This window comes from Phoxinus phoxinus, assembly GCF_949152265.1.
Source record: "Phoxinus phoxinus genome assembly, chromosome: 8".
Taxonomy (NCBI): domain Eukaryota; kingdom Metazoa; phylum Chordata; class Actinopteri; order Cypriniformes; family Leuciscidae; genus Phoxinus; species Phoxinus phoxinus.
The window spans coordinates 31,495,182-31,514,366 of NC_136883.1; the positions used below are offsets into that span (position 1 = coordinate 31,495,182).

At 37.9% G+C, this 19,185-nt stretch overlaps 1 protein-coding gene across 1 annotated transcript; it reads right to left on the minus strand.

Moving 5' to 3' along the window:
- Positions 1-1,015: 1,015 nt before the first annotated feature.
- Positions 1,016-18,801, minus strand: mbtps1 (membrane-bound transcription factor peptidase, site 1). Its single transcript, XM_079621406.1, has 23 exons — positions 18,599-18,801; positions 15,155-15,676; positions 13,396-13,653; positions 10,929-11,147; positions 10,708-10,818; positions 10,469-10,578; positions 9,715-9,831; positions 9,468-9,535; positions 9,273-9,375; positions 8,063-8,214; positions 6,481-6,642; positions 6,007-6,151; positions 5,693-5,881; positions 4,762-4,934; positions 4,495-4,610; positions 4,235-4,391; positions 3,442-3,566; positions 3,247-3,324; positions 2,982-3,122; positions 2,726-2,857; positions 2,103-2,229; positions 1,857-1,987; positions 1,016-1,734 (listed from the first exon to the last, which is right to left on the minus strand). Exons 2-23 carry the CDS (start codon positions 15,372-15,374, stop codon positions 1,517-1,519), a joined length of 3,252 nt encoding a protein of 1,083 aa, XP_079477532.1. The 5' UTR covers positions 15,375-15,676; positions 18,599-18,801; the 3' UTR covers positions 1,016-1,516.
- Between the last annotated feature and the right edge of the window lie 384 nt (positions 18,802-19,185).

A 19,185-nucleotide genomic window follows, 5' to 3' on the forward strand; every position in this document is an offset into this window, starting at 1 on the left:
GAAGAGGATTTCGTTTGTCCATTTACACCTGCATTCAAATACAGGGAGGTCATGATTGTGTGGGATAGTCTGAAGAATGCTTTGTATCTCAGATTTGATACATTTCTTGCTATTTAAAAGGACTGTTTTCAATTTGACTATTTTTAAATGCATTATATTTCTGTGATGGCAAAGCTGAATTTTCACATGATCCTTCAGAAATCTTTCTAATATGCTAAAATATTAATAATGGTTCTCATTATCAATGTCAAAAACATTTTTGATGCTTATTTTGTGAAAGTCATTTTTTTTTAGGATTCTTTGATGAATATAAAATAAAAATAAACAGCATTGAAACTAATCTTTTGTAACATTATACATGTCTTTACTGTTACTTCTGATTGAATGTGTCCTTGATAAAGTATTAATTAAAAAGCAAAGTTACAAATATTGCTAATAAGAAGAAATGTTTCTTGAGCACCGAAAGCATTAGAATGATTTCTGAAGGATCATGTGACACTGAAGACTGGAGTAATGATTCTGAAAATTCAGCTTTCCCATCACAGGAATACGTTACATTTTTAAACGCGTTTAAAATATATAATCTGCATTTAATTATAATCTAATTAATGGTTTTGTAACATGTTACAGATATACAGCATGTATATACTTGCGTTTGGTGTAATGAAGAACACTGCAAAAAGAGGACCAAGTTAAATATGGCTCTCCTCCAAAAGAATGTCCTGAAGTGATATTTTACTTGTGAGCAGAACGTTGAGGCAAACTAGCGGGCCACACAATCAAACCGTGACAGCTTCATCTATCTTATGCACATGTATCTTATGCAAACAAAGAACAAATAGGTTCATCCATCATCGAAAGTAGCTAAAGTAAACAGAGCCGTTCCATAGGCACATATGCTCCTGACAGTTTACCTGAATCATCCCATGAAAAAAACAAGATGAAGACTGTTGTTCTTTTCCATTCTAAACCTTATTTGAAGACTGTCATCTAAGATCTATTACAAAGACAGAGGCAGGTTTGCTTGCTTTATATCGGATAAGATATATTTAAAACATTGATAATTCAACACCAACAACAGTAAAATCATGATGGCTATTTACAAAAGATGCAAGCACAACCGTTTTATAAAAAAAACACAGTCGGACAGAATACAAAAATGAGGACACGTGGAAAGGTCCAATATGTTGATCAAAAAAACTGAATGGCTGGTTTTGGTTGTCCAATTTGACATACAAAGCAAGGGTCAATAGTCAATTATCATCAATAAATTAAAAAGGGAAACATTCCTCTATTTGGTCACTGAATTGAAAGGCATGTGTTGAATAAAGACAGGAGAGGGAACACTGATGTCCAAGCAAGGCCCTTATCTGGGCGCAGGTGGCTGGTTCATCTCAAGAATGTACAGACACAGCCTTTCAGAGTCCACGATCTCATTATCACGGGGTTACGGCCTCACACACACCGCAGGGAAGACTGTTCCCCATTAGTTTGTCCAGATGTGGCATGTGGCCAATCATACGGTGGGGTTTTTGCCTGAGTGAGGGGTTTGTTGTTGCTGTTGTTGTTGCTGAAGGTAAAGTGGTCGCTTCACTCTGGGCTTTCTGCGCTTGGGTTTGCTCTTGGCCTTGGTCAACTGCACCACAAAGAAGGAAAGCACAACCATGGCACCAAGAAATGCAAACATCGGGATGGTCTGGCCCACCTCTTGATTATAGCGGCCAGGCATTATTCCTGAGGACACACACAGACATGGATTACTGCAATGCGTTGTCTGAATGTTAAAGGCCATTTTGCGTGTGATATCTAGTTTCTTTTAGATTATTTTCTAAACACAGCAAATGCTCCTTCCTTACCTCCGGGTATGTCCCAGGCTCCACTTTCTCCAGGGGACAGGGGTCGAACCTGAGGCCGATATGGCCTTACATTAGGCAAAACAACCTTGTCCATGTCCACTGACAGTAGTTTCTGGTGCTTCCACAGATTGCTGAGAAAAAAAAAACGAGTCAACAAACCTAGTCAGATGTGGATATTAAAATGCAACAGGTCCAGATTTTGATCTGTTTTGCACTGAGAATGGCACCGGGCTCATGTGTACTGACCTGGGAGCAGTCTCATTAAGTGGCTGGGGTTTAGCCCAAGACAGATGAGGGCATGCAGGGAGAGGACGAGGCTTGGGGTCACCCAGATGAGCCTCCAGCACTTTGGAGTAACGGTAGAGGTGATTACCTGCCAAAATAATGATAATAATAATGATGTTTAATTGATCAAAACAATGAATTCAAAATAAATAAAAAAGAATTAGAAATAAATAAAAATATATGATAAATGACATTTTAATTACCGGTAATTGTTTTAAGAAAAAATAATGAATTAGACATAAATTAAATACAAATAAATTATAGAAATGATTTAAAACAATTAAAAATAAATAAATAAATATAAATTATAAAAAAAAAAATAATATATTTTTAAATCAAATTGAATGACTAATAAAAAAAGTGAATTAATGCATAAAAATTATGAATTAACTAAAAATAAATAAGCAACATTACAAATAAATACATAAAAATTAATTAAATACATAAATTAATGAACTAAAAATTTAAATAATAATAATTTAAGTAATTAAATAACAAATGAATTAAAAACAAAGCAGTACAAACGTATTAATATATAATGAATAAAACAATAACGAATTAGAAGAAAATAAAAAAGAAATCACCTTCCAATCTCTGTGGTAATGGCCTGTCTGTGCCTGTAGGGGGAACCACTCTGTTTTTAGAGTGTGTGAGGCTGGGCGGAGTCATGCTATATGAAGTGTATTGCAGCAGAGCGTCCAGCATCCAAAAACAGTCTAAATGGAAAAAAAGAGATCCTCAACACGTGCAAATTAAATTAACAAGTCTGAAAATTGATAGTGAGTCTGACAGACTTGTTTGCACAAAATGTGAGCTTATATATAAAAAAAAGTCCATTACCTTTCTGTCTGTGACTGTCATCAATGCAGTTGGAGTCTCCATAGAGCGCTATGCGACCTCCCCCCTCAGAGGGTGTTTGGTACAGTCCAAGCACAGGCACATTTTCCACCACTGCCGTCTCTTGTTTCAAGACTTCTAGACCTAGAAATTTTGAGTATATGGATAACAATAACAAGATGATTAAGTAAACGAGGGAGCATTTAGCTGGTCTCCATGGCTACAGCAGTGATGTGAGATGTATGATCACAGCAGGTGATCTGTGTACCTTGATCTTTTAAGGTCTGAGCAATGACAATCCCATCCTCAGGAAAGCGAGCGATGCTGCACCCTGAGGCATAATACACTGAAAAGCGACAAGACGGGATACATTATTGAAATGTCTTCATAAAATGTCTCCATTAAAACAATCTACTCAATATTGTATATTTAACAGAAATTATGCAATGTTATATCATCTTACTGTCATGATCTGCCATTGTGAAGTCTCCCTCATACAGACCGTCACTGAAGGCCATACCCCACACTGAGATCAGATCATTCAAAGCTGGCACGTTAGCGCCCCCTGTGTCCGGCATCCACCATTGCCTGCAAATTAATGTGTAATGCTCATTTCAAAAGTTGCCTTTATTTGATGAAAACATGTTTGCTCTGAACTGGACACTTTACTAGCTTAAATAATTAAAAAATTATTTGTCGGATCCAATAATAGAAACCACACACTTTCAAGCCCCCCCCCCCCCCCCCCCCCCCCCCCAAATAACATTAGTTATGAATTAGGGCACTCAAATACCCTAATGGAAAGCACACTTTAATTTAAATTAGAACAGGAAAAACAAAGCAATTGGAAAATTAGACAAACACATTGCTGAAATAAAAATATCAGGTGAAATCAATTAAAAAAGTTACAATATTAAAGAAACATCTATGACCTAGAAAAACATTTAATTTACCGGTAGATTTTTTTTTATTTGTCACAATGACCCTCTGAACTTTTTTCACTGACATTGTCATGCTGTGTGTGTGTGTAATTATGATTAAAATAATAAACAAACAAAATATGAAATTCATTTATATGTACTATTTGTCATCATAGAAGAAATAAAATAAATATAAGAAAGCAGAAGCATTTTCAGTAGCGGCATCAGACTATTGGACCCCACTTACCCAGAGATACATGCAATACAGTGGACTGATGAATAATATATTTCAAAGAATAGACACACAAGATTACTGTGCCTCGATGTACTCTGTACCTGGTGTTCTCATCATAGAACTTGACTTTTCTCATGACTGATGTGTTGTACCAGTCGCTGAAGATAATGAGAGACAGGCCATTATCTATGTCTCTTCTCAACTTGGAAATCTCCTCTGGAAAATATTCTTCCTCGCTGTCCACCATCATCAAGGTCCCTATAAAACACAAAGACAGAGGTGACAGTTGATCTAAGCAGGCCTTATTCCACAAAACAATTAATCTTCAAGAAAGAATTTTTTATACTGAATGAACACCTACCATACTGACTGGCATCAAAGCATGTTATTGGTGCACCCAAGACCTCAACAAAGTAGCCATTGCTGCGAAGGTGCTGATACATGTCTCTAAAGTTAGTGTGAATATGATCACCATTCCTGCAAAACAAGAGAAAAACCATGTAATTACACCATGATAAGTGAATAATGGTACTAGAGACCAGCTATGAAATGCTACCCTCTACAGATTATTTTCCACAATGCAAGGTCTTTTCTTAACAACTGATCATTTTTGGTGTTTGAGGCTCACCAGTCGAGTGGATCGTTCTTCATGCGCAGGTTGTCTCGGGGAAAGTAGCCAGGCGGGTAGCGCAAGTTGTGGTACTGATCCCACAGAACCCTTTTACTACGCGGAGGAGTGGGGACAATCTTTACCTTCACTGGTAGCTTCACTGTTGAGGTCATTTCGCCACCTATTGCTGACTGGATGCAAACACATGGAAAACAGATCCATGATTTACAATACTTCGGGCCTTTAGAAGGCTTTCAGGCTTCTTAGAAGTTTTCTGAAAATCTTTCATTTTGGCTCCTTCACACCATAACTTTAAACTATAACTTTAAAAGATAACTATTAACTAGTATAAAGATAACTATATTCGAGTCCACACCAGCAGACGATATTGTTCTAAACACGGGCTGCAGTTCTGTCATCTGAAGCTTTAAATGCTTGAGCTCTTTAAAGCAGGATGGATTCTGATTGGCTGATTGGTTTTCATCAGCTGGAAAAATTGTTCTGAAAGTAATTCTAACAATATTGTTTCTCTGTGCCGTTATCATTGGTTGAGGTGTGGACTGAAGCTATTCTTCTATATTTAGAATGATTTTTTGGACTATATCTTTATCATTATAGTTATTGCCCTTGGTGTGAACGGGCCTTAACTCTTTCACCGCCAGCGTTTTTTCTTTTATTTTTTAAGTTGCCAGCGAGCGCCTGCATTTTTTAGAATTTTCACAAAAATGTCATGGCCCCCAGAATATTTAGTTGCATGAATATGGGACATTTCAATGGGAGAGAAGCTTTGTCATAAATGACAGAAAATTGCAATGGCGGGGAAAGAGTTACACTTAGAAGTGTAATACAAGAAAGCAATACAATTCATTTACCTCACACTTTCAAATAAAAAAAAAAAAGCATGTTGTACTACTTTATTGGAGATCTCAGGGACAGTACTGATACTTACGTCATTCTCTGCCGGTGAGGCCACTGTAACCATGACATGACCCTGAGCGATGCCTTCCCATGATGCAGCTTTCTTGGCCACAGATATGGAAACAGCCAGGTAACCGGCCCAGGGCCAGAGCACAGGTGAGTAAGATACTGCCACGTCTACAAAATCACCATTCTGAGGAAGGTAGGGCTGCCAGATGGGCTGTGAACATACACCATTACTGTCATTTTTACAAGGGGACAATAATATTTGAAGTTCAAATTCAATGTATGAAACAACATATCAGTTTACACTGAACTGCAGTCAGTCTTTTTTTTATTCCCTACCTTGTCCACAATCCTTCCAGTCACGCCCATACCATTAAGAATGGTCACGTTGACAATTGTCGGCATGCTACCGTAGTAAATGGGCTGTGAGCAGTAGGGCCACATGTACGGGCACTCGGTCAGATCTATGTAGCTCGGGCTCAGGCTAAAGAATAAAAACACCATCAGAAATTCATTAGAGGATGATGACCTTACTGAGAGCCAGTGCAAGATAATGAACCAGGTCAAATCTACTCTATAAAAAGGCTGGAATGTAATTAAATCCGAATGAGGGTGCGATGGAGACGCTGGCTACATTTTAAATGGACCAATTTAGCATACATGAATAAGAAACTGAGCATTCTATGTGAGCAGAAAGCTATAGAAAGATGCTTCCCTCTTGTAATTCGCTTTTGATAAAAAGTAAATGCATGCTAAATACGTAAATGTAAAGGCAAAGAGAACGCAATATTTGTGCGTGTGCAAGAGACATGCCTGGCTTGTGGCTTGTAGCTGTTAAGGATCTGGTAGGCTCTGAGTAAATCGAGTTTGCCATGGCCCTGCTCAAACATGTTGACACCTGGCAGCCTGCGTGCTGAGGCGATCAGGGCCTGCTTCATGCTGGCCGGGTTCACCAAGTCTCTGTTCAGCACAGTGCTGGAAAGACAAAAGACAAATAAACAAGTTTCATTTAAATGGATGAGGCTTGATGGAGTATCATTTCAGTGCAGACTGAAGACTGGAAAACAGACTTAAAAGAAACACATGGTCACTCAGAGGCCATAAAGCAGAGAGGTGGATGGGGTCAAGTACCAATGAGAGACTAATACAAATGAGAGCAATATATATAGGAAAGAGATAGAAAGGAAGAGAACTGAAGGAGGAAAAATGAAAACTATAAATTGGAAACACCAACAAAATTAGGTTAGCCATCACAGAGAAACACACATATTTATATGGATGGACGACATCAAATATGTAGACCTTATGCACCAGAGAAACAAGCGTGCAGCCATCTTTAGAATATTGTCTTTGAACTTCCGTTTTTGCGGTCGCTCTGTGTATTTCAATAGCATTGCTGTCGAGGAGTAATTAGCTGGTGAAGTGGATTTACTTATTGTAAAGTTGACGAAAGTTATCATGAGGATTGTAATGTTTAAAGCAGATGTCTTAACAAATGTCAGTAGACCGGGAAGATTTTAAAACGAGCTGTTCATTTATAAATACGTAAGATCGCTGTGAAAGTACAGAACGGAAGACAAAATACAATCGAGCGCAGCGCTGAAAAGGGGCGGGGCTACATAGCGGTGTCATTCAATTGTCATTCAAGTGTCATTCAATTCTCAGAGGAAAATGAGATTGATTCAGTCAATTCATTTATTTCTTGTTTTTCTTTGTTGGCAGGCTGTATTTTTTTTATTTACAAATGTATTTTTTCCCCATAAGGCCACAGTAACACAAAAACAATTATGAAGAAAGCTATAGCTTTAGAGAACCAATTTATTTAGCTCTACTTCATATCATATGTTTCAAAGAGCAGGGTGTTTATAGCAATACATGTACAAAGTACAGGTGAGCCCAGTATCAATCACTATCTGCGCCCTGATAAAGCAGCAAAAATAGGTCTTATGATGAAACCCTATTTTGAATCGCTGATGAAAATGGATATAAAACATGTCTACACCTGACATAATGAAAGAGAATATTTCAAATGAGAATGTTACAAATAAATGCTGTTCTGTTAGACTTTCTACTCAGTCAAAATCAAAAATTAGCAGTTTCCACATAAATATTAAACAGCATAACCGTTTTCAACACTGATGATAATAATAAATGTTTCTTGAGCACCAAATTAGCATATTAGAATGATTTCTGAAGGATCATATAACGGTGGAGTAAGATATAATCAGTTTAAATGCACTGTAGGTGGTGGCGTCTAATCAAAAGAAGATTTTTTTATTTTTTTTTATGTATGGTCCAAAAAAAAAAAAAAAGAACAGTAGGCTGGATAGTGAGTTTGTGAATATTAATGCACAATATTTTAGTTTGATACAGATTTTGTTCAACTGTGTCTCACCTGGCCAGCAGTGTGACAGCTCCAGCAACTACAGGTGAAGCAACACTAGTGCCAGAGAGAGAACGACAGCCCTCCTTCAATCCTGAACCACGCACACCAGAGCCATACGTCACAATGTCCGGCTTCATCCTGCCATAGCCACCTGGCAGCTCCTGATCAACAGACAGCACAGGAAGCCAAACAATGAGTTAACTGAGCGATATTGTGATGAGTGAGAAAAAGAGCAGTACATGTGGCTGGGTGGAGAAAGACCGAGTTAAAATTCTACAGTCACACATGGCCAAAAATTGTGAACTTATTTATATGGCTCCAGTGATGTGTTAAACCGCACTTTGGGATTTCACTCTTACTAGCCTGACTTTGATTTTGTGGGGTTTGAAAGTGTCGTTATTATAAAATAAAACATAACAATCTTTTTAAATGCATTTATTTATTCAACCTTTTCTAAAAGTTATGTTAATAGACTACTTTCTAATTAGACACCATTGCGCTTGTCTCACAACTCTAGAGATTTAAACTTCATTTGTAAAACCAGTTGATAATGAATCAATGAAGTCCTTGCATTACATTTTTCATATATATTTTTACTAAAACCATTTAATGCATTTAGGTAAATATTGCCACTTGTTAATGTATATCTAAACAAAAATTAAACTTAAAAGGTGAAACTAATATATTATATAGACTCACTACATGAAAAGTGAGATATATTTAACGCCTTTATTTGTTATAATTTTGATGATTATGGCTTACAGCTTATGAAAACCCCAAATTCAAAATTAGAATATTGTGAAAAGATTTTCATAGATGTAAGCCATAATCATCCAAATTATAACAAATAAAGGCTTGAAATATCTCACTTTTAATGTATTGAGTCTATAGAATATATTAGTTTCACCTTTTAAGTTGAATTACTGAAACAAATTAACTTTTGCACGATATTCAAATTTTTCGAGTTTCACCTGTATAGAAGGCCAAATCTCCTTTTTATTTTCTCTGTTTTTATCACCTAGTCCTACAGCAGGGGATTCAGTTTTTATTTTAAATATCTTAAATAATATCTTATAATATCTCCAGTTTTGTCTAGCAGGAGGTGTCTGTCTGCCTATTTTAGGTCAGATCAAAACGCAGACATGTTCTCACTGGCCTCTTCAGGCAGCTGCACAGGGAAAAAAGCCGTAATGAGACGTCAGCACAAGAAGGAACGCACCCATGTTGTCATGCCTCGGGATGAGAACCTGGCAATGTTGTCCTCAAAATCAATCCCTCCAACACCAATAACATCCATCTGATCTGCTGGATTGTTCAGAGTTCTAGAGGAAACATAAAAAATTAAAAAATCTATAGATATGTTGTGACTACTAGCCAAATCTAAAATAATTTGTCCTTGATCTACTCCACTTACCCGTAGAGAGGGCCATCATTGCCAATAGCAGAGACCATAATCACCTTGTTGGCTGTGAGCTCCCAAACCTTGTTAAACATAGACAAGTCATGCTTTTATTAGAGGACTACACTGCAGAGTGCAAAAAACATATTTAATGTACCGGCAAAAATACACTTGGGACAAATTGTTTGACATGCTGTTCATTTGTGGGTCGCTTTGAATAAAAGTATCTGCTGAAAGACAATTTAATTAAATCTGCCCATACCTTATCAACAAATGGATGGTCCATAAAGTCTGGTCCCCCTATACTGAGATTTAAGACATCTATCTTCTTCAGGATGGCATAGTTAAAGGCATCTAAAAACCAGGAGGTGTAGGACACCTAAGAGGAAAGAAATGAAGAATAACACATGCATATGAGGCGGCGTGTAAAATCTTCTTAAATACATTATAAAATATAGAAATTGAAAACTGATGCCCGTTATAGAACTGGGCGATATAGCTAAAACCATAATACAACAATAAACAATAATAAATGTTTTTGAAAGAAGTCTCTCTTTTTTTTGAAAGGAGGCTACATTTATTTGATAAAAAGAGTAATATTTTGAAATATTACTCCAATTTGTAAAAAAAATTCTGTTACTATATTTAAAAATGTGATTTATTCCTGTGATGGCAAAGCTGAATTTTCAGCATCAGTACTCCAGTCTTCAGTGTCACATGATCCTTCAGAAATCATTCTAATATGATGATTCAGTGCTCTTTTTTATTACCATCAATGTTGAAAACAGTTGTGCTGCTTCATATTTGTAGAAAGCATGGTTGTGCTTTTTTTTCAGGATTCTTTGATGAATAGAAAGTTTAAACAGCATTTATTTGAAATAAAAAACTTTTAATTACATTGTCTTCACTTTCGATCAATTTAATGCATTTTTTGCTGGATAATAGTATTAATTACTTTCATTGATGACATGTGAGAGTGGTTGCATGTATAGGGAAATGGGTATGAATATAGTTACCTGGTTATTAGTAAAAACTCTGAAGATATGAAGCTCAGAATCAGGAGCGAAGCCCTGGCACTCTCTCATGCTGGCGATAACCCCAGCCACAAAGGTACCATGACCCAACCCTGAAGAAAGAATATGAGACAGAAAAAGTTTAATCTGGGTTGATTCATTCAAGTTCACTCAATAATAAAATATGATTGATTAAACATGTTTAAACTTGTTTCATGACATACACTGAGAATTCGTCTTACCATCATCCAGTGTTTTCTCATTGGTCCAATTGGTTCTTTCTTTAACATTCTTAAAGTGAGGGTGCTTCTCACTCAACCCAGTGTCAAATACCGCTACCTTCACCCCAGAGCCTGCATACGAACACATATAACCAGAAATGCAGGCTTTAACGCAAACCTGATCTTCAAAAGTAGTAGAACATTAATGACGGTAGCACATATTCACATTCTCTCACACATACCGGTGTGTCCCATCTGCCAGAGCACATCTGCTTGCAGTATCTGGGCGACATGTCTCGGAATGGCCCGTAGGAGACGGCGACTGGAGTGTCTTCCTGTGGCATGCCAGAATCCAGAGCTCAGAGACAGACTGGTCCTCCTAAGCGGCCTTGATGACTGCCAAGACTGCCACTTCTGCACCCAGCGTGTGTCATTGCACGGGGACGCCCCATCAGTGCCCGCTGAAAGAGAAAGGAATGAGAAATTATTCTCAATCAATTATACCTCACCCCATTTTAATGTTTTATTTGTGACATGGAAATAGAATATAAATAAATATATAGAAGAACCTCTACTGGCATTTCTGCCATCCCATAGAATATGCCATAATGTCCTACCTACTTCAAATCCTGTCTTTCAATTTCTCTTGGAATTATTTCAATTCATCACTCTTTCAGGCTATTCCCCATTTAATACTTTATAAGTGCACACATTTATTTCTCATAACTCAATAGCAATGTTATGCCCTCCCTGTAGACACAATCTCCACAGAACTAAAAAAAATGTGATCATGAATACTTCACAAATAAATCAGGGCTCAACAATTTTAGGAATTCAGCTTTGTATCACTCCTGCTATATATAAATATAATATAATTTTTTTAGCAACGTATGTCATAAGGACATATTTTTATTAGACTTTTCTTTATTTTTCATTAAGTCTTAAAAACATAAAAATTAACAATCTGAGGTTTTTAAAGATAGTAATATTTTTTCAATACTTTTTCAACCCATTGTAACTGCTTCTTAGACTAGCTAGCTAGATCATTTAACCACGGCACGGTGACATAGCCTGAACTAGCCTGAAACCCTCTCACACTTAGTCATTAGGCTATCCTTATTGTTAAACCCTGTAAATATCAACGAAACTTGCACAGAATCAGATTCTAGATTTGTCTAACACCAACCTAAGCACACAGCATCAATTCTACACCTTTATACGCATTTTTATTTGCCCTGTGAATAACTTCCGGCGAGACCAGAGATGAGTAGCCTGTGCTTTCAGGAATATTCAAATGGAGCAGAGTGATAATAACAGTGATCACCTTAACTCTTCTATGTAAAAGTGTCCTCATAAAGGTTTAAAGACTAGAAAAGAACTCTTGTAAAGTGCGGGCGTAGGCGGTTGGAAAGGAATCGTAGGCGTTTAAGCGTGGTTGAGCTGCAGACCCAACCACTTTGACCAGCCCTAGCATGTCAGTCTTGCTCTCTGGCTGATTACTGCTCATTAATTCCCCCTAGAGCTATACAGACGAGACTAGTGCATATACTGTAATTACATTACATTTCAATCCCCCACTCGTGCTCCTGTAGAGCTGACCCAGACACCATTTAAATGATAATTACTTGCATATATGCTCTCAAACTGTGACCAGGGGTTATTCTTAGAGAAACAGACCCAGCTAATAGCAGCTAATGATGTATTTTTGTTCTTATTACTGAAACCAAAGTGCCTCGAAGCTGTACTATGTATAATCTGTAGTGGGAGAGTGAGATATGCTAGCCTTTACGGGTGCCGACTGATAAGCAGCTCCTTGAGCGTTCATTCAGAATGGTGCTGTCGGCAAAAAATATATTTAAGTTGTCAGCCATTACTCCAGTCTTCAGTGTCACATGATCTTTTCAGAAATCCTTGATGCTGCAAAATCTGTATGACATGCAGTAAACAAGCATTATACAGAAGCCGTGCAGCTTGTTTAGGATGTTGGTAAAGGAAGACTGTCACAATGTTATTATGCAGGAGCGGTGCTAGTAAACCGTAATCACTCTCCCAAAGTTTCTAAACACTGACAGCAGATTTACAGATTGACAGCAGAGGAGTGATTTCTTTTTGTATTCTAATGGTGGAGAACTCAGTGTTCATAGACAGAACATTCTTTCACCTCAAACACTTCTGAAAGCCATTTCCTCCACCCCATGCAGTAAATAAACACTTCCTATTTGGTTCACCCCCTGCTGATGACTTTCCTCCCTGCAGTCACCCCAGAGAGCTGGGAAAGAACAAATTGCATGTAACCTCTGTGATAGTGCACAGCACTGCAGGGTTCATGTGTGCCTTATAAATACAGTACAGCAGTGTTTCCCAACCATGCTCCTGGAGGCACACCAACAGTGCACATTTTGGATGTCTCCCTTATCTGACCCATATACTTCTGGTCTTGGAGTCTCTAATAGATAAATAGATAGTTTTATTTAATGCCATGTCAGTATCTAAGGCTATTTTAATGGCTGGAGTCTCTAATAACAAGCTGATGACCTGATTCAGGTGTGATTGATTAGAAAGAGTTGCGAAATGTGTAGTGTTGGTGTGCCTCCAAGAACAGGGTTATAATACTGTGTACTATTACTGCATTTTAGTAAAGGTATGATAGATAGCAGTATTATGCCTATGTTCTGAATGTCAGTGTTATAAAGGTACAGCACAACTTACAGTCAGTCATTTTGAGGCTGCGGAGGACCATGCGCTGAGGCGTCACTCGTTTGATATAGGGGTGGTCCTTCAGGGTGAGCAGGCTGCTGCGGGTGTCCTGCCGGATCTCCACCACCTCAAAGTCACTGGGGTAATCGCTAGCAGGATTTTCCCTCCTTACGATGCGCCAGTTCACCGCATCCACATCTCGCAGGGCGCTGCTGATGAAATCACTGCGCGCTTTGGCGGTGAAGTATCCGTTAAATGCAACTATGTACTCTAGAAGAGGCAGGGAGAGAATAAAAGGCATTGCAAAATCACACAGGATAAATGCACATGTATTTACTAAGCAAGGTTTCGCATTCACTTAGCGTCTTGGTTCTGCCTCTATTTGGGCAACTCATCATTCAAATGGATCCAAGTTCCAACCTTGCATCAACAAACACAATAGAGCCTTTAACAGAAATAACGTCTGCTGAGTGAAACTTTAGGCCAGGGCGGGTATAGAGGAACACCCATATTCTTTCTTTGCTTGAAAAACCTGAACAGAGACGCTATCAGAATGCTTTGAAATGTGTCCGTCCTCCAGAGTGCTTGACACGACTAAGAACAAAGCCCATAGTACATAAGGGAATGCAATACAAAAATGCAGACACAGACTACATTAAGGGTTTAGTGATTTGAGGTTGGCAGAGAGAAACAAATGCAATAATAAGATACAATTAAAGTCAACATGTTCTTCATCTTATTGTGAACAGTTCATCTAAACAGATGTTATATTTTTTTAAAAATTTTGACCTAGTAATTATTAAATCAAAAGAACATAACTCAATCTTCCAGTGAAAATGACAGACTTCCCTAATCATTTTGTCTGATTAAACCCTGCACTTTTTACAATCACAAGCTCACATTCAGCTGATCTGCCTCCATCTAAACAACTGTAAAAAAATCCTTTTCTTTCATTTGTTTCACTTAAATGTGTCAAAATCCAACAGAAAAGATCAGTTGCTACTTCCATTTCATTATAATTTCAACCATAAATGCATAGCTAGGATTTCAAAACAAATAGCTGTCACCTTTTAAAACGCCAAACAAGACTAATCTTTTTGCCAATCCCACAATCCATAGCTTTGGGTGAGGGAAGTGGGAATGAATTAAACATTAGAGGATGGCACAAAGGGCTGCATTCACAGAGCAGTAATCAGGCCACTATAAATAACGTGTTACGTTCTGGTCTTGTATACCCACATCCACACCACACCCAATGAATGTAGTGAAATATCTGCCCTTTGAAAACAACGCTGAACTCAGATTAAGTCTTAGGAATGTATTGCCAACACTCTGGGCCGGACGCCAGCAAACACACAGAACAGAGGGCACGATCCAGCCAATGAATGGACAGAGTCCTGAGAGAGAGCTGCGGCACAGTGGAGTACATTACACCAGCACTGTTTGACCTGAAGCGTTCACGTTTTGTCCTGCCCTAAATTACAACGAGAAGTGCAACAGCTGCTTTAAACCCTCAATAAGGTCCATAAACCGGTTGATAACTGATTTTCAGTGCAATAAAATGTCATTATCAACACTAAAAACTAAATTACAGCACTAAATGATTGTGTTTACAGCACTAAAACACAATGTCTGAACATGCTTGCAGCCTATGAAGAATTCAGCATTTTCCTCGCGGCCAATCTCAAACCTCAGACAAATTAAATCCCATTTGTTTTGTTGCAGACACAAACAAGTCAAGTTTTATTCAGTGTAAAATTAAATCACTTACCATGCTTGACCACTTTGGTAGAAAAGTCCAGTTTCAGCAGGATCTGCGAGCAGTTTGAGCTCAAGAGTGCATCAGCATTGAGAGGAGGATGAAAGGGAGTTGAGAACGGCCCTCTGTTTTCCTCTGTGCCCACCAGAGGCAATCGACCCCCTAAAGCAGCAACAAGCAAGCACAGCCGTACAATCATGGTCCCAGTGGTCCGTTTCTGGTTATTACCCATCTAAAGATACATGTGTCCTCAAAGGTAGCAAATGTGTATGGGTATTTGCGGTTTATAAAATAGTTTAGGTCCAAAATGCAGAGAAGCCTGAGTAACGCATGGCTTGAGTATTCATTTCTTTCTGCGTTTTCTCTCCATTGTGTGTTCGTGGTCCAGTGGAGGTGATCAGTGTGACAGCCTGAGGAGGAGGAGAGAGGCCATCTTCATGAAAGTGTAAAACAAACTACAGTAGAGCAGGAGGGGTGTTCATCTGACGATGGGCTTCCTCACAATGGCCAAAGTGTTTCTATGCTTCCTGTAGACTGAGAGGGAACAACAATAGTTACGTTCAGCTAGTCGCTGGAAAACACAAATTTCAAAAGGTCAACATTTAGCCAATAATTATCCATCTTAATGAGATTACATAGAACAGCTTACAACAGTTATTTTAAACTTTAATCATTTTACATTACGGATTTATTTCTGCTCAAATAAATGCAGCCTAAGTGAGCATAAGAGACTTTTGAACAGTAGTGTCACACTCAAATGACAAGGACCATTCATTTTAAAATAAAGTGTGGTCCCAAAGTCTGTGTAAGGGCAAGTCACTCTGCACTGGCTGACACCGACCAACGGCAACATACACATTCATCGGGTTTTGTTGGATCGGTGCTACTTCTGTCTGTTGCCGCTCATGCAGTTCGAGTGCTGCATTAAAGACATCTAGAATGATGCTTGTAATTTACCACAAAGTGTTAGCCTCAGGATAATGTGAGGGACATTTCCTTGAAAACACGGTCCCCCACCCACAGGCTTCATTTCCCACTGACTCCAGGCCGTGAATGCCAATAAGTGGGCTTAACTCAGATGAGCTGAGCTGTTATGCAACTCAATATGGACACCATATGGTTCTTTACTACAGACCAGACCATCCCTGCTGACTTATCAACATGACAAGAAAAAAAAGCTCACCAAATTATTAAATGCATGTTATAGATGTTGTAAAAAATTCATTCCTGAATGATTAAAAAATATATATATATTATGTTTTGACCAAAATGAAAATAATAGACTTCTTTCTGGTGACGTATGAAGGACTTCTCCAAACACTTAGTCTGCTTAAAGGTGCGGTATGCGATTTCTCAAAATCATTGTTGAACACTGTAGATATTTAAAATCAACCCAAACAAACACACCCTCCCTTCAATCCTCCGTCCCCAAAATGAAAACACACCAAGCAAGAATGTCTCTTATCATAACAGAAGCAAAGCAAAATAATACTTGAAAAATAAAGCAAAGATAATGGAAACAATGAACATGCAGTACACAAAAGTAAATAAGAAAGAGTTTGTTGTTAGTTGCCAGCAGCACACACTCAAAATCAATGTTACTCACATATGGAGCAGAAACAACGCAACCTCGCTCTGTGTATGTTTTCAGGCCTTCTCGTTTAGGTCTCTCCAGCGCTGGAAAGCTTTTCTAATTTTATTGCCGGTCCTAAAATATTGCCTGATCATACATAACCCTTATATTTCCAGTGATATTCCTCTGAACTTTTCTCTTTTGTAATGTCTCTGAGCAATCTATTTATTTCTACAGTCTTTCTTCAAATCTTCCTCGTGCTCACTCTCTCCTCCCCCATCATGTGTGGACACGCCCCCTAATGTTGATCGGCTAAAAGTTTGTTGTGGTGCACTGCTCAGTCCGATCCACATTCAACAGCTTTTTTTTTACAAAAATTGCTTACAGCACCTTTAAAACCTGACCCAACAAGCTTGCATTTATCTGCCTCCATTTTTGAGTGCAACACACTTCAAAATCCAATCAACAACTGATGTGTAGAACCAGGTCCTCGCCCTACATTTCACAGACTGTGATGACGCCTTTCCACAGTCATTAACATGGTTAATCTAACAACAGAAATGTATATTTATAACACTACATTTTTTTATATTACCTTGGCATTAATTGCAGAAATGTAGTTAACGCTGCTGCGTGAGCATTTCAAATACAACTCAAAATCAAACTCTCAATATTTTTTTTCTCTCTTTTAAAGTTTTAAAAACCCTATTGTGTATATATATATATATATATTTTTTTTTTTTTTTTTTTGCTATTGGAGCAAATGGGAATTGGGAACTTAAAAATAAATTTGTTGCAGTTGCTGTTCACCACTATAAAAGTTTACCCAACTTTAGCTTCTGAGAACAGCAGGAAATGTGAAAAGAAATCGCAACTTTAATGGTGGCCAGAGCAAACAAGTAAAACGGATGTATATGTGATCTTCACAGAATCAATGTTTACTTTCATTCTGTTTGTAGAATAGCACAATCAAGGATGTTAGTGTAAACTTTAAGTAATTCACCCCCCAATATATTTTGTCATCATTTACTCATCCTGTTTGACCACTTTCTTCTGTGGAACTCAAAAGATGGTTTTAGGCAAAATGAATAGAGCATAGTGACTGAAGCTGTCATTGTGTCTAACATCTTCCTTTTGTAAGTAAATGACAGAAGTTTAATTTTGGGTGGATACTCTTTAAAAACAAACAACTAAAGTAATACTGAACTTTTGACCATGTAGTTTAGAGCAGAAGTCACTTATTCCAGCCTGTGGCCAATTATTATCAGCGAAATCATCAGAAAAAGACATTGGCCTGCAAAAGCCATTGTCTTATTGGCCAAAGCATTACTGCTAGCCCTTTAACAAATTACAAAATGTATGTGAATCAAATAGAAACCAAAATGATTTTGTTTTTTAGCACACACACAAAAAAAATCTGCAAAAGAATTTTGAACAAAGCCTTAGCATCATTCTGCATTGGATGCAATGTTCAAATTGGAAGTAAAAAAATGTAACATAAGGAGTCTTTGGACAGACTGGTTAGGTTCTGTACTGACCACAACACTTTGTCTGATGGATAGATCTAGTATAATTTAATCACTTTTACTTTCAACAATACACTGCACATTAGCTAATGACAAAAACACTAGCATGTCTTGCTAGCTATAACACCACCAAAACATCAATGTAAGTTTCGTAAAGCAGTTTGACAGAACGGCCCGTTATACACTATCCTCTCGTGTAAAAAAAATCTTCAAAGATCATGTTTTGTCTCTAAATCAGACAAGCATATGGCCTCGCCACCATCCTGCTACAAGCTAACAGCTAGCTTAGCCAAGCATGAGCATAAGAGTTCCCACACATGACCAACAACCCCATATTATACTTATATGTATACTTACTATTAGCGGAATGTGCAACGGTGAAGCAGGAAATGATTAACTCCCTGAATGTATCGTCTGAAATATTTCATATCTTGGGTTTATTAGAACTGTACACAAGCTAATGGCGTAAGCTGTTAGACTGTAACGTGAGAAAATGGTATTAAACACAACAACCAGTAGCCAATTATCGATCGCTGCGTCACGTCTCGACTCGGGAGGGACGCGCGTTCAGCCAATAGAAAACGTTTATACCTTCAGGCTTCCATTTAATTGGTTATTACGATACCTATAATAAGGTGCTTCAAAAGCCAGCTTTAAAGGTGCACGCGCAGTGATTTCTCCTCACTGAAAAAGTTTTACCCTGAACAAGATGAACAGCTACATTAGCATGAATTGAAGAATCCGGTCATAAACCATATTCGGACGGGATTAACTTTTAGCCTAGCTAAAAAAGCGGAATACAGTTAAGGCACGCCTGAAGTAGTTAGCTGTCAGGTTTTAGCTGGTTTAAGGTGGTAACGATGCATTGGTTGTCGAAACCCTCTCTTACCTTCATAAACTTGTTTAAAAAGTTGTTTATTACAGTTTATAAAATGGTTTTGAAT